This window comes from Lutjanus erythropterus, chromosome 3, assembly GCF_056507025.1.
Source record: "Lutjanus erythropterus isolate fLutEry1 chromosome 3, fLutEry1.hap2, whole genome shotgun sequence".
In the NCBI taxonomy this organism is placed as follows: domain Eukaryota; kingdom Metazoa; phylum Chordata; class Actinopteri; order Lutjaniformes; family Lutjanidae; genus Lutjanus; species Lutjanus erythropterus.
This window is the reverse complement of record NC_139319.1, coordinates 42,667,079-42,682,181: the sequence shown is the minus strand read 5'-3', so window position 1 is coordinate 42,682,181 and position 15,103 is coordinate 42,667,079. Positions and strand designations below refer to the sequence as shown.

General features: G+C 40.4%; 3 protein-coding genes and 1 pseudogene across 3 annotated transcripts; 1 reads left to right on the top strand and 3 right to left on the bottom strand.

Moving 5' to 3' along the window:
• Positions 1-3,844: 3,844 nt before the first annotated feature.
• LOC146330805 (histone H2B 3-like) lies at positions 3,845-4,268 on the bottom strand. Its single transcript, XM_084714320.1, has one exon. The coding sequence runs from the start codon at positions 4,254-4,256 to the stop codon at positions 3,888-3,890; it is 369 nt and encodes a 122-aa protein (XP_084570446.1). The 5' UTR covers positions 4,257-4,268; the 3' UTR covers positions 3,845-3,887.
• Positions 4,269-6,382: 2,114 nt separating this feature from the next.
• On the bottom strand, positions 6,383-7,904 carry LOC146330804 (histone H1 pseudogene; annotated as a pseudogene).
• Positions 7,905-9,958: 2,054 nt separating this feature from the next.
• On the bottom strand, positions 9,959-10,422 carry LOC146330803 (histone H2A-like). The gene has a single exon (XM_084747388.1). It carries the CDS (start codon positions 10,390-10,392, stop codon positions 10,009-10,011), a length of 384 nt encoding a protein of 127 aa, XP_084603514.1. The 5' UTR covers positions 10,393-10,422; the 3' UTR covers positions 9,959-10,008.
• A 322-nt stretch (positions 10,423-10,744) lies between these two features.
• Positions 10,745-11,218, top strand: LOC146330802 (histone H3). Its single transcript, XM_084714314.1, has one exon. The coding sequence runs from the start codon at positions 10,761-10,763 to the stop codon at positions 11,169-11,171; it is 411 nt and encodes a 136-aa protein (XP_084570440.1). The 5' UTR covers positions 10,745-10,760; the 3' UTR covers positions 11,172-11,218.
• Positions 11,219-15,103: the final 3,885 nt, after the last annotated feature.

Genomic DNA, 15,103 nt, shown 5'->3' with positions numbered 1-15,103 from the left:
TTTTTTAGATTAATCTTTGACCCCTGTAATGGTAATATACATTAGTGAAGCCTGAAGTGGTCATGAAAATGTACCAACACTGCAGGAAAGAACTTCATATAAAAGTACATATTTATATGTATATAATTGTAATAAATACAGCAGGTAAATCTAATTATCATCATTTATTAATTGCACTTACAATTCAATGTAACATTGAATTACAAATAATGGACTAAATAATAAACTATACATGTAATATTAGCAGAAAAATATGAAAATATGGAACATACTCTGCAATATATAAATAATTTATATAATCTAGAACAAATAAAAATGTTGTTTGATTCCCTGATGTTATATACACAGGTTAGTGAGTACTTGTGGTCCTGTATTGACACTCCAGAGGGCCTGGAAGGACACGCGAACTTGTCCCTGATGCTCCAAACACAGCAGCTGCTGATGAAAAGTCAGTTTCCCTGCACTAAAGAGCCATGTAGCCAAAAAATAAAATGCCTACAGGCTGTGTAACGATACTCCCTGTTGTCAACCAAAACCCCTCAACATGTTCCTACAGTTACCACAAGTACACCATGATACCCTGGTAAAAGGTGGGGCACCATGTCTGAACTGATGCATCATCAGGGCATCAAACAGTCCTGTCTGCCTCCTCATGAGCTGAGTGGTGAGCTGCCTGTGCTCCTCCAGGGTCTTCAACAAGTCTCTGAAGAAATAATACACAGGAAAAATACATTCAAGGTTAATGAGATGTTTGATATTATGTTGGTAATATGCTAATATCACTGCAGTTTATGATGTACAGGCTGTTCAGAGTCAGAGTAACACGAGCTGAATGATGCTGTTCCTCAGCAGTATTTATTATCATTCAGTAACATCCCAAGTAATGATGACTCGCGTTACTCTGAGATTACTCGTTACTCTGAGATTAAACTAAATGCTCCCACATGGAACAGCACCAGGACTGTTTGGGAACTGGATTTAGATGAATCAGTCTCAGGTGAACAGTGAGACTCTACTATCACACTAATCAATTCCTCATCTTTCTGCATGAGGTTCAGTTTAATATAGTTTAAATTATTCCACCAGTTACATTACTCAAATGACAAGTTGGCCAAAATTGACCCATCTGTTCATCCAGATTGCCTCAGATGCCATTATACTCCAGTCTCTCTGGGACATGTGTTCTGGACCTGTCCATTCCTGAATATCTTTTGGTCCTCAGTTTTTGACTGTTTTACATCATTTAGCAATACATTGGTTATGCCTAATCCAGTCACTGCAAAGGAATGCAGTCGTGTTTCCTTACAACCCCCTCTGTCTGCAGTAGTAAAGTAGTATTTGAACACACTGAGGTACCATACCCTCATGAGCATTATTTGAACAGTATTGTACTGCAGAAAGTAGTGTGTTGCTATAAAAAATGGTGAGAAAAGGCAATTAACAATGGAAGAGAGACAGACCATCATAACACTTAAAAATGTAGGTCTTTCCTAGAGAAATAGTGGAGAAAGTCAAGGTATCAGTGAATACAGTTTCCTTCACCATCAAAAGGCACTCAGAAACTGGGGGAAACTCTGTCAGGAAGAGGTCTGGCAGACCCAAATCCACAACAGAACCACAAGACAAGTTTCTGAGAGTCATCAGCTTGTTTGATAGGCAGCTCACAGGACAACAGCTTCAAGCACAGCTGAATAGTGGTCACAGTCTCTCTCTCTCTCTCTCTCTCTCTCTCTCTCTCTCTCTCTCTCTCTCGTTTCCTTTCTGTCTGTTGGTTGTTAGAATCAGGACAAAGTGGAATTAGAGCCCAAAGTTCAGTTTGCAACAACGAAAAGCAAAGAGGAACCGAAGTAAGTAACATGTTGTGTCTGTGTGTCAGTCACCTCTGCTCCGTGTCAGGACCATGGACAGCACAGCTGTCAGGCTGCTACACACAACAGCTCACAGAGCATAGTGTTAATTAATGTTCACAAATTATAATGTAATGTGTGAATAAACTCACAACATTGGAATATTTTCTCTATTATTATTATTTGAGGAGCATCATGTTTTAGAGCTGCCCTCAAATGTTCCAGATTAGACTTTCAGGGGAGTTGATGATCTTTTCAGGTGAGCCGAGCTCCTCTTAGCTTCCCCGTAATTAGAAGCATGTTCTTACCTTACCTCTTAATGAAAACCAAGTCCTGTCCAGTCCAACTGCATCTTTTGACCCTCTGAAGCTGTGTGTGTCCTGAGTGTTCTAAAGGCTCCCTGTTATATATGGTTCTAACCAGGTTCTAGAATGTTGATGCGTCATCAAAGGAACATCTTCAAAGGAAGTGTGTGACGTCACAGAGGCTGACACACAGACACACACTTGAGAACTTACTTTCTTCCATGTGACAATCAGCCTGTTATTTGCAAAGAATAAACCTGCTTCTAGTTTCCGATGACAAGCTGCACATCAACATCCACTGCTAATGAAATGTACTAAATAAATGAAGACAAACAGCAGAGGAAGAGTGTCTTCAGAGAGACAGAGTGAGGACATGTGACAGCAAACCTCAGTCCAGAGGATTTTGTCCCTCCAGCGCACAATTTGCATCTTCCTTGTTAAATAATGTGAAGTATTTCTACACGCAGGTGTCAGACGTGGTGTTGTGTGTCTCATTCAGATGGTAGATCCACAAGTTAGTGTCTTAATGATGAGAGGTGTTTGAATTGATGACACTTTGTGATTGTTAAGTGATGAATTAAAGCGCTCCGTGTCCTCGACCCGTAAGAGAAACACAACACACACACTGCATGAACAGTAAATGTGAAAAATAATATTGCTGGTAAAAAGGTAATGTTAAATTTTGATGTAGAAATATTGTATATCATTTTTATTCCGTATATATTCAGATTAAACAAGGGATTTCAGTTTATGGTATGATTAATGAACAAAGTGGGTATTATACTGCTATACACTCAATTAATAAACTCACCTGAATAAACTATTATTATTATGACTTACATTGTCACAATGTTATCTCAGATTTTGAAAACGCAAAATGATATATATATATATATATATATATATATATATATATATATATATATATATATATATATATATATATATATATATATATATATAATATAAAAGTGGGGTCCTCAAGGGTGCTTCTTCCTTCTTCCTCCTACAGGCAAGGTACCACCACCAAATCTGAATTTAATAAAAATGTAGACTTTGTAGCAGAAAAGGGTAATTTTTTTTTAAGAAACATTATATATTTATTAATCAATTTAATTCATGTTTTACATCGTATTTACCTCACATTAAACAATAAACGAACAATATGGGGTTATAAAGGTTTTAAGAGTAATTACAATATTGCGAGGCAACCAATAATTGTTTTCACTGTGTGAAATAGTGATTATGCTGTGAAAATTAATGGTGGGTAAAAATCTGTTGTGACAAAGTGAAGAAATGTTGTGAGCCAGAGCCAATGGGATTTATTTGTTCAGTTTAAGTTGTAATGTTTGGGATATCTTCCGAAACTGTACAAACTTGAAGAAAATCATTAAAACCGTCAAACATTTTAAAACCTGACGAAGACACGAAAGTTAATCAATTTAAAAATAAATAAATAACCACGGAGTTTATTTATTCAGTGTTCATGTAGACTAGATTATTTCAATTAATCAATTTCGTTGTATTTGGTTGCGATAAAATTGATATACATTTTCTTCACTTAGAAAGAAAAAAAAAAAAAATCGTTAAATCCATCAAACTCGATTCATTCTCAGTTAAATCCAACATGTGATGAAGACACGAAAGAATCAGGAGCTCCGCTCTCAGTTGAAGTGTTGTGTGGTCCTAAAAAGGACCTTTGTGTTGTTGGAGTGAGTGAGTGAGTGTAGCGGGTTTACTTGGAGCTGGTGTACTTGGTCACAGCCTTTGTTCCCTCAGACACGGCGTGCTTGGCCAGCTCACCGGGCAGCAGCAGGCGGACGGCGGTCTGGATCTCCCTGGAGGTGATGGTGGAGCGCTTGTTGTAGTGAGCCAGACGGGAGGCCTCACCGGCGATGCGCTCAAAGATGTCGCTCACAAACGAGTTCATGATGCCCATGGCCTTGGAGGAGATGCCGGTGTCGGGGTGGACCTGCTTCAGAACCTTGTACACGTAGATGGCGTAGCTCTCCTTCCTGGTCCTCTTCCTCTTCTTGCCGCTCTTGGTGGCTTTAGAGACGGCTTTCTTTGAGCCCTTCTTCGGTGCTTTCGCTGGTTCAGGCATTTTCGTTTCCAACCAAACTGGTCAAACGAGTGACTTGAGAGCGATCAAGAGGCTCTATATGTATGTGCATGAGGTGAAGAGTAGTGGGCTGTTACTCACACGGGATTGGCTGACTTGTGCTCCAGACTGCGCATGTGCAGGAACAGAGAGACCCTCTAAAGCCCCTCCAGAAGTAAAGAAGCATCCTGTCATCACCGATGCATGTATTTGTATGTAATAGGGGAGACCGGGGTTGTTAGTGACACCTTTTGTTTGACCATCAGTAAGTCAGTGGTTGTTGTTGCTCGATCTCTCAAGCTTTGATGCACAGCGCTCAGATGTGTCTACTACATATAAAACTCTATTGGACGTCTCCTACACAATCACAGATTATGTGTGTTAATGTGACATATGAGCAGGTCCATTCTTACAACCTGCCCCACCGCTGGGGTGGGTTGAAACATGAGCTGGTGATAGATGTAACAATGAGAGGAAGTTTGCTGATTTAAGATCCACATGTATGAAAGAACTTTAGTTTTAAGGATGAAGAATAAACAGTTTTGAACAAAAACCACCAAAACAACTAAATCATCAAAAACAAGAGACTAAAATGTGACTTAAACTCACTGATATTTTCAGTAAGTGAATATGATTAAAACTAATAATAATCAACTGTAGCAGCTAACAGAGTCAGTTTCTTCAGGGCTGTGGTCAGATCTGCACACTGGGGAAAATTGTGACATGTAACCATTTGCAGCAAAGTCACTGAGACAACTTGCCTCAGAGTTACATGTGTTGTTGCTCGTTATATCACAAAGTAACTTTAATATATGACTTGAATTTAGGTATCAAAATACACACTATATGCACTATACTGTATAAAAACAATATAATTGACTGCACTGATTTATTAAAGGTTTATTACATAAATATTACATAATGTGATTGAAAATTCTGAAAATTGTTCTCACCTCAGATCACATTTATTGCACGTCAAGAGAAAAATGACTTGTCAACGGTGGTTTTGGAGATATAACTTGTGTCAACGTAGCCATGTGACAAGATGCCCAACTCTTCCCTACTCGAAAAAAAAACGCCATGAAAAATGTTTTCCTTCCTCTGCCGCATTTTGATGAATTTGACTCCTGACGGATTTTATCCTGTAACGTTTTCTTAATTTGTTGAAAGGAAATTCGGGTGTCTATTCTGGTTGCTGCTAAAATGCACCGAGTTCTTTTCCTTGTTAGTTATTTTTTGTGTAGTTGTAGAAGTGTTTTTGAAAGAGTCGACAGCTGTTTGTCTGAAGGTCTACATGTTGTTTATTCTTCCTCTGTATTTCTCCAGGCAGATTTATAGTGAATTTGACTCATTGTTGATTTTCTTCTGTAAATTCAAAATGTTGTTAATTTGTTGAGAGAATCTCAGGGTTCCACTCTGGTGTCTGTTAAGGTGCACTGACTTCATTTCCTCTCCTGCACTTGTTCGTTATTTTGCTGACCTGAACTTCATTTCTGAAATAAAGAGGCACATTTAAATCTTTATTTTTATTTTATTTAAAGCACTGCAGTGACTTGACTGCAGACGGTAATTCATTATGGACAAAATGACAGAGGGAAAACATGGTGACTATTGGATGTTGAAAACATCCAGAAAAGTCATTAAAGCAAACTAATCATCTGTTTCTGGAATAATATTTCAGCGAGTGTATTCATATTAGAAAGTGCGGGGAAGAGACAGCAGGACGTTTTCTCTGGTGAACTTTGAGTGCGTCATGACGGAGAAACTTCCGTGGGATCAAAGTAGAGTAGATAATCCAGTCACGAGTGAGAAGATGTTGAATAAAAGACCACAATTGTAATGAGCTCATATATGTTAGACCGAAATGTTGTGACTTTGAGTCTTGATCGTGTTATTTATTCTGCTGTAGTATCATTTCATCACGAGGTTCAGTAAATATTTACCTTAATAATGCACTATAACTGTTTATAACAAGACATGAATGTTAAGTGGAGACAAGTGAAGTGATTAATACGCGCGCGCCCCCGGATGGATGCCTTTAACGTGCTTTTAAACGTCAAGTCGTATAATTAATATCCTAATGTTTGTTGTTGACAATAAAAAGAGGAAGAGGCTCTTTAATGATGACGTGGTGGCTCTTAGAAGAGCCTTTTGTGTGAAAGTTTGTTTAAAGTGATGACAGCTCACTTCTTCTTGGGTGCTGCCTTCTTGACTTTAGGCTTGGCAGCCTTCTTAGCGGGGGCTTTCTTGGCTGCGGGGGCCTTCTTGGGGCTCTTGGTGGCCTTTTTGGGGCTCTTGGTGGCCTTCTTGGGGCTCTTGGCTGCTTTCTTGGCCGCCGCGGGTTTCTTGGCCTTCGCCGGAGACTTCTTAGCGGCTGCTGTCTTCTTTACGGTCTTGGGTTTTTTAGCCGCCGCGGGTTTCTTGGCTGCGGCCTTCTTGGCTTTAGCAGCGGGTTTCTTGGCTGCAGGCTTCTTGACTTTTTTCGGCTCAGCCGCCTTCTTGCTCATCTTGAAGGAGCCGGAGGCCCCGGTCCCCTTGGTCTGGACCAGAGTTCCCTTAACCACCAGCTTCTTGATGGCGGTCTTGACGCGGGCCTTGTTCTTGTCCACATCGTAGCCTCCGGCAGCCAGAATCTTCTTGAGGGCGGCCGCGGACACGCCGCTCCGCTCCTTGGATGCGGCCACAGCTTTGACGATGAGTTCACTGACGCTGGGACCAGTCCTCTTCGGTTTGGGAGTCTTCTTCTTGGCTGCTTTAGCCGGAGCGGCGGCGGCTGGAGCTGGAGCTACTTCTGCCATTTTCTCTCTCAATGATCTGATCCTGATCACGACAACACGAGTCTGACTGGACTATGAAGAGTCCAGAGCCGGAGGCTGCACTTAAACACACCATGAGAACCGTGGAGACTCAGTCCAGGTGCCCGTGGCTCCTCTGAGCGGTGTGAATGTCGTGTCACTTGTGTTTTCTCTTCATCGATAAAAGAGTCCAGACTAAATGTGGGACAAGTTCTGAAGACTGACAGTGAAGGAGTCGATAGTGGACTTGTGTCTCTTCATATTGACGTCATGCAGAGCTCTGATGCTCTCTGCTTTTTCTTTGAGGAGCCTCTAAAACTCACACATTCACCGCCGCGTCCAGCGCTGCTCAGACACTTTTCTCACTCATTTCTCTCCTAAAATGTTTGAAAATCCATCCGAGCTCCATCAAAAGCCGTTTTCAGCTGCTCCACGTGTTTGTTCACAGACTCCAAGTAAAAACAAGCATCTGTTGATCATCACTTTGTAAGAAAGTCAAGTTATTCTGGTAGCAGCAAACACACTGATGATGGCCGAGGCTTCTGGTGCCAGACTTGTATCAGAGCTGCTCACTGTGGCTGTTTTCTTCAAATTTTCTTCAAACATCTCAGAATAACTCAGCATATATAGAGCAGATCATCATTCATGATATGATTTAGATTAAATTCATATTAATCATTCAGTATAAATCTGTAAAGTGTTTTTTTTTTCTGTTATCACTGATTTACACAAACTAAGAAATGTTTAACAACTTAAAACTAAATTCTAAAAACAAACAGATTAAATAAAAATATTAACCTCATTTGTAAAGTTATTTCTTATTCACAATTTTAATGCTGCATCATCTATTTTATTATTTTTATGTCCCTATTCTTGCCATTTTAGACAGTATTGTTTTGTTTGTTTGTTTGTTTTCACATCATGTTTTGTGTTTCCATTAAAAACCTGCTGACTTTCCAACCTGTCTGTTTTCTTTTGCGTGTGCGCGCGCGATTTTTTGTAACATTAACTGCTCAATTTAAAAAAAAACATAAACAATTTCAGAATTATTGTGTTATTTCTTATGAATTTTCCTTCAAAATATGTGTTGTCATGGAGATGATGTGATGGAAAAGACCACATGTGTTAGAAATGACATGTGACAAACAACATTGTTGAACAATGTTGACTTTGATTATTTCTGACATAAAATAATATCCATTTTCAAAGTGAACTTTGTTAACTAAACTTAAACCATTAATGCACATTCAATCAGGTGACAGAAAATTCATTGAAAATGGACTTTTATGTTCTGAAACATACAAGCTAATTGTATAGATTGGACTTACTACAAGTACAATAGAAAACAATTAAAATAAACAAAGACAGTTTGTCATTTTTAGATGTACACATCTGGAAATTATAGCTGCAACAATTAATCAAGTCTGTAGGAGTAAATTTTTGAGAAAATAAGTCCAAATTCTGTGATTTCAGTTTCTTAAATGTGAATATTTTCTGCTTTCTTTACTCCTTTATGACATTAAGCTGAATATCTTTGGGCTGTGAACAAAACAAGACATTTGAGGACGTCATTCTGCGCTCTGAGAAACACTGATCCATATTTTTCACAACAAACATTTATTAATCGATTCATCAAAAAAAGAAAAGGAACAGATAAATTTGTGGATTATGAAAATAATCCCCATTTTAAATTCCATGTGTTTAAAAGGCAACTATTTGAAACTAACATTATGATCTATGAGTTGAACTTCAAAATGAAATCAAACAACTTTTTACAAAGTTTTAAAAAGTTTTTAAGTTCAGAGTGAAACTCCTGTCTTCATAGGTTTTAAATGAAAGTGAGATCAAATGGATTATAAAATGAATTTTAAATGTACTTTTTAGGGTTTCTTCTTCTCCTTCCTTCATGGTCCACAACAGAGCTAATTAAGTGTTTGACTGAACTTTTTAACTGAACATGAAATATTTGTAGTTGTAGAACCCAAATAAAACACATTTATAACACTGACATCGTCATTTCCATCACAGTATGTCTTTTCCTCCCTGAATCTGCATTTTATCCAGTGTGGTGGAAATGAGGGTGACCCAAAGGGACAGCTGTTCTTTTTATGAAAACAGACATAAAATACTAATAGTTCTTACAACATATGATACATTTCACTAAAATGGGCGGTTTTTATTAGATCAATATTCAATTTTAAAATGATTCAGTCTTTCTTTGAGATATCTCTGTTTGAGACAAAGGATATATCTCAAAAATCACACGTTAAAGGCCACTTTTTATATCATAAAAATAATGACTGATTTACCATTATTTTTTGTAGGTTTATTTTAGTGTCAAGTAAGTGTGACAAAAAGAAAAAAAGGCTAAATGCGTGTTTTTTTTAATATATTGCAAAAGTTGAAGAAGCGCTTGTCACAAGAAAGTTACAAAGTGATTTACAGAGCAGAGAGTGAAACATTTGAAATGTTGAATTTCTTCATGTTGTGTTGTTCAACATGTTGTGAGTGATGACTGTATTATCTACTGTACTTTAACTCCGCGTCATGACGCACTGACAGTTGTGGACTGTAATGTAGTTTCCCTCAGAGAAAACGTGTTGTTGTCTGTTGTGTTTGATTTGTCATTTTAGTAATAATTGTAACAGTTGGTGTTTTCACTGACTGGACTGTTAAATGACGGATAGTTGGCGTTACTTGATCGATGGCGGAGAGAACAGCCGCTACTGCGAGAGGAAATGAAAAGAAAGTTGTTGTAAACTCCTGCAGCTTAATGAAGATGATGTGTGGTGAAAAGCCACTGTGGTTGTAAATGATTTTCAGAGTTCCACAACATTAGTAAGACATGGTGAGAGTTCCAGTGTGTTTGTGTGCATGAGACATAAGACAGAGCTCTTTATGAGGAGAGTGTGTGGCTCTGAAAAGAGCCGTTTTGGGGTCTGGTTGAGGATCCAGCAGCTTTACTTCTTGGCGGGCTTCTCGGTCTTCTTGGGCAGCAGAACAGCCTGGATGTTGGGCAGCACGCCGCCCTGAGCGATGGTGACTCCACCCAGGAGTTTGTTGAGCTCCTCGTCGTTGCGGACAGCCAGCTGCAGGTGACGGGGGATGATACGGGTCTTCTTGTTGTCGCGGGCAGCGTTTCCAGCCAACTCCAGGATCTCAGCGGTCAGGTACTCCAGCACGGCCGCCAGGTAGACGGGGGCGCCGGCACCCACACGCTCCGCATAGTTGCCCTTCCTCAGCAGCCTGTGAACACGGCCGACTGGGAACTGGAGCCCAGCACGAGAGGAGCGGGTCTTTGCCTTAGCTCTGGCTTTACCACCGGTCTTTCCTCGTCCGCTCATTGTTGGATACTTTCCGAAGTCGAGACTAACAGAAACTGAAGACCAGACAGTCAAACCCCAATTATATGCTCAGGGAGCGCGCGCGGACGGGGTCTGGGGTCCGTCAGACCAACCACAGCAGAGCCTCCAGCAGAGGTCGACCGCTCTGGATTGTGGCGGACTTTTTGAACACATTTGTCTCCAATCAGCAGCGGAGATTCGGGCGGTGGGTCGCCCCTCCTGTCGGTGCTGAGCTCCAAGAGGAGCCTCTCACCAATCAGGAGGCGGAGGTCTGAAGCAGCGTCATGATCCCAGCCGGTCCCACAGTTTAAGAGCAGCGTGTCTCGTGTCTTTACTTTTCATATTTCTGTCGAGAGAAAGAAGGAACGATGGCAAGAACCAAGCAGACCGCTCGTAAATCCACCGGAGGCAAAGCTCCCAGGAAGCAGCTGGCCACCAAGGCTGCCCGTAAGAGCGCCCCGGCCACCGGCGGCGTCAAGAAGCCTCATCGTTACAGGCCCGGTACCGTGGCTCTGAGAGAGATCCGTCGCTACCAGAAATCCACCGAGCTGCTCATCCGCAAGCTGCCCTTCCAGCGCCTGGTCAGAGAGATCGCTCAGGATTTCAAGACCGACCTGCGCTTCCAGAGCTCCGCTGTCATGGCTCTGCAGGAGGCCAGCGAGGCTTACCTGGTCGGACTCTTTGAGGACACCAACCTGTGCGCCATCCACGCCAAGAGAGTCACCATCATGCCCAAAGACATCCAGCTGGCCCGTCGCATCCGCGGAGAGAGAGCTTAAACTATCTGCTGCTGCTCCACAAACACAACGGCTCTTTTAAGAGCCACCTCACTCTCTCTGAAGACACTCTTCCTCTGCTGCTCCAAGCTTCAACACCTTCAATTACTTCAACAATGTTCTCCTAAAAAAGTCACACAATGCTTTTGCGACTGACATTAGTTCTGTCAGTGAGGTGAAGTTTTGATTTGTTAGTTATATGAAGTGTGATTATATATTCACATGAAAAACTAAATTGTGTTCAGACAATATTTGTGAAGTATATTAATTAACTCAGTAGATTTCCTTACCTATCAATTAAGAAAATAAAAAGGCAGCTTATTGTTAAATCTTACTTTACTGCCTTCTACCATAGGTCCCATCTATGAGGGGTCGTTGGCTTACAAAGTTAAAGTTGGGGGTACGGGTCGAGGACACAAAGCGCTTTAATTCATCACTTAACAATCACAGAGTGTCATCAATTCAAACATCTCTCATCATTAAGACACTAACTTGTGGATCTACCATCTGAATGAGACACACAACACCACGTCTGACACCTGCGTGTACAAATACTTCACATTATTTAACAAGGAAGATGCAAATTGTGCGCTGGAGGGACAAAATCCTCTGGACTGAGGTTTGCTGTCACATGTCCTCACTCTGTCTCTCTGAAGACACTCTTCCTCTGCTGTTTGTCTTCATTTATTTAGTACATTTCATTAGCAGTGGATGTTGATGTGCAGCTTGTCATCGGAAACTAGAAGCAGGTTTATTCTTTGCAAATAACAGGCTGATTGTCACATGGAAGAAAGTGAGTTAAAATCGACAACATTTTGTCACGATACAAATTTCAGTCATTTTAAATTCACTTTCTTGTTTCACTTCCGGTCTTAAACGCGGGATCAAATTTTCATCGGGCTGCTTCTCTGGATACACGAGACGCGTGTAAAGATAAAGATCAGCGCGCGCCTGTTTATATTAGAATAAACAACCAAAAGAATAACGTCACATAGTTAAACCTGAATCTGACATATGAACCATATCAACAAGAATATATAAACCTACAACAAACATCTGATGAGGAAAAGAGTTTTGTGCTGTTTTCTATAACGTCTTATTAAAGATACATCCTGGAAATACGTCATCTAGACGCGCTTTGTAACAAGAACAAGCAAGTTCTCCCTCTTTCATTCAAACAAAAGTCAGTAATGGTGACGACAGGAGATTATAATTAGAAAGAGAGAAATAATTCCAGGGAGGTTTTTAATGTTGGATTGTTTTTATCCAGGTGAAAAGTACCACATAATAAATGTATATCTGCCCCTTTTTGTTTTTGATTGTACTCAAGTGTGTGTGTGTGTGTGTGTGTGTGTGTGTGTGTGTGTGTGTGCAGCCTCTGTGACGTCACAGACTTCCTCTGATGATGTTCCTCTGATGACTCGTCAACATTCTAGAACCTGGTTAGAACCATATATAACAGGGAGCCTTTAGAACACTCAGGACACACACAGCTTCAGAGGGTCAAAAGATGCAGTTGGACTGGACAGGACTTGGTTTTCATTAAGAGGTAAGGTAAGAACATGCTTCTAATTACGGGGAAGCTAAGAGGAGCTCGGCTCACCTGAAAAGATCATCAACTCCCCTGAAAGTCTAATCTGGAACATTTGAGGGCAGCTCTAAAACATGATGCTCCTCAAATAATAATAATAGTGAAAATATTCCAATGTTGTGAGTTTATTCACACATTACATTATAATTTGTGAACATTAATTAACACTATGCTCTGTGAGCTGTTGTGTGTAGCAGCCTGACAGCTGTGCTGTCCATGGTCCTGACACGGAGCAGAGGTGACTGACACACAGACACAACATGTTACTTACTTCGGTTCCTCTTTGCTTTTCGTTGTTGCAAACTGAACTTTGGGCTCTAATTCCACTTTGTCCTGATTCTAACAACCAACAGACAGAAAGGAAACGACAGGGAAGTGAAGGGACAGTCAGTGAGGAGAGAGAGAGAGAGAGAGAGAGAGAGAGAGAGAGAGAGAGAGAGAGAGACAGAGACAGAGACAGAGACGGAGAGAGAGAGAGAGAGAGAGACAGAGAGAAACAGAGAGAGACAGAGACAGAGAGACAGAGAGACAGAGAGAGAGAATTTTATATTAATTTTGATCCATTTGCAAAAACTGGGTCCAAATCCAAAATGAGTTAAAGTGGTAAATAAAAACTCCCACTCAAACCTATCAAATGCCTTTTCAGCATGTAAGGATGCCAATGATAGGATCTTTAGCTGGTCGATTCAAACATTAAATGCAATAATCCTCTCATGTTGTCAGTAGCTGACCTGTGTTTCATAAATCCCACTTGATCGGGATTGATGATTCTCTGCAGCACTTTTTCTAAACGTAAAGCCAAGATTTTAGTTAATATTTTACAATCTAGATTGATCAAATGCACTGATTGGGAGGATCTGTTGTATCCCTACCTGTTTGGGGTATTAATGATATTAATGCCTCGTTAAAGGTTTGGGGAAGGACTCCTAATTCAAAGGCCTCACTATACACTTCTTGCAATATTGGAGCCAAAACATTAATATATTCTTTATAATATTCGGCCAGGAATCCATCCAAACTGGGTGATTTCCCTGTCTTCATGGCTAAAATAGCAGTCCTGACTTCGTTTTCAGACACTGGATCATCTAAGGATTCTGCCTGTTCAGAGGAAAGTTTGGGCAAATCCAGTTCGGAGAGAAACACACTGATCTCCTCATGATCAACATTAATTGATGAAGTATATAACTCTTCATAAAACCCATACAGAACTTCATTTATTTCTTTCGCTGAGGAGACCGCTGTATCTCCCTTTTTAATTGCTGTTATTACATTGGATGAATTTTGTTGTTTAAGCTGTCTGGCAAGTAATTTTCTTGTCTTTTCCCCCTGTTCATAAAAAGCTGTCCTAAGTCTAAACAGTGCATACTCTTCTTTTTTGTTATAAATTTCCTGTAATTGGAACTTTAATTTACATATATCTTGGTATAGCTTATCTGAAAAGTGTTCTGATATTTTTAGTTCTAGATTTTTTATCTCAAATTCCAGCTGCTTTATTTTTTTCATACTCTCTTTCTTCTTTTTAGATGCTTGTGCTATAATCTTTCCCCGTATGTAGGCTTTGGAGGCCTTCCATACAGTTGTTATTGTGTCTATGCTACCAACACTGATTTCAAAAAAGGACTTCATCTTGAAGTAAGCATACGTTCATTGTCCATCTACCCTACAGAACTCTGTCAATATTTGTCTCAACAAGACAGCGACATTACTGAGTTACAGTCACATCATGACTGTTGAAACTAGACTTCAGTCCAGCAGGTGGCGCTGCCAAAGAGTGACTCATCAACCGCCATGAAAGGACAAAGAAGAATAGACCCGCCTCTATTTTCTATCACGTCCTCAGTGAACATTTAAATGAGGGGTGTTGCGATGTTTTTGGTGTGTGTAGACAGCGGACATCATTCTTGACTGTGCACATTGACTGTCTACTGACGTTGTTGTTTCTCACGACTCACTTCGGCAGTGCTTGCGAACGTGCTTGTGAAACTCCGCAAGTTTTTCGATGTAAAAAAGACTAAATGTCATTGATCCAATTGCGTGCTGTTTGAGCTACCAGCTCTATATCTGCACTGATACGCAGACGTTTAGCTGCAGGGGAGCAGCAGCAGGGGAGGAGGACGGCTGGACCACATCTTCTCACTAACTTGCCTTGCCAGTGGTAAGGCGCGTTAATCCTCAGGTGCTGTCATTTTCACTTCGGGAAAAAGTCACCCAATCACCTGTTTAAAAATAATTCACTTTCACTCTCACCAACTCACCAGAATTTTTTATTATTATTAGTTGATTTATTCTACTCTGTTTTCCTCCTGGCTACTGCTCCTTCTCAGATGGGCACAACTGTACTTTT

Coding starts and splice junctions, on each gene's coding strand:
- LOC146330803 (XM_084747388.1), bottom strand. CDS start 10,392: ATGAGCGGACGAGGAAAGACCGGTGGTAAAGCCAGAGCTAAGGCAAAG.
- LOC146330805 (XM_084714320.1), bottom strand. CDS start 4,256: ATGCCTGAACCAGCGAAAGCACCGAAGAAGGGCTCAAAGAAAGCCGTC.
- LOC146330802 (XM_084714314.1), top strand. CDS start 10,761: ATGGCAAGAACCAAGCAGACCGCTCGTAAATCCACCGGAGGCAAAGCT.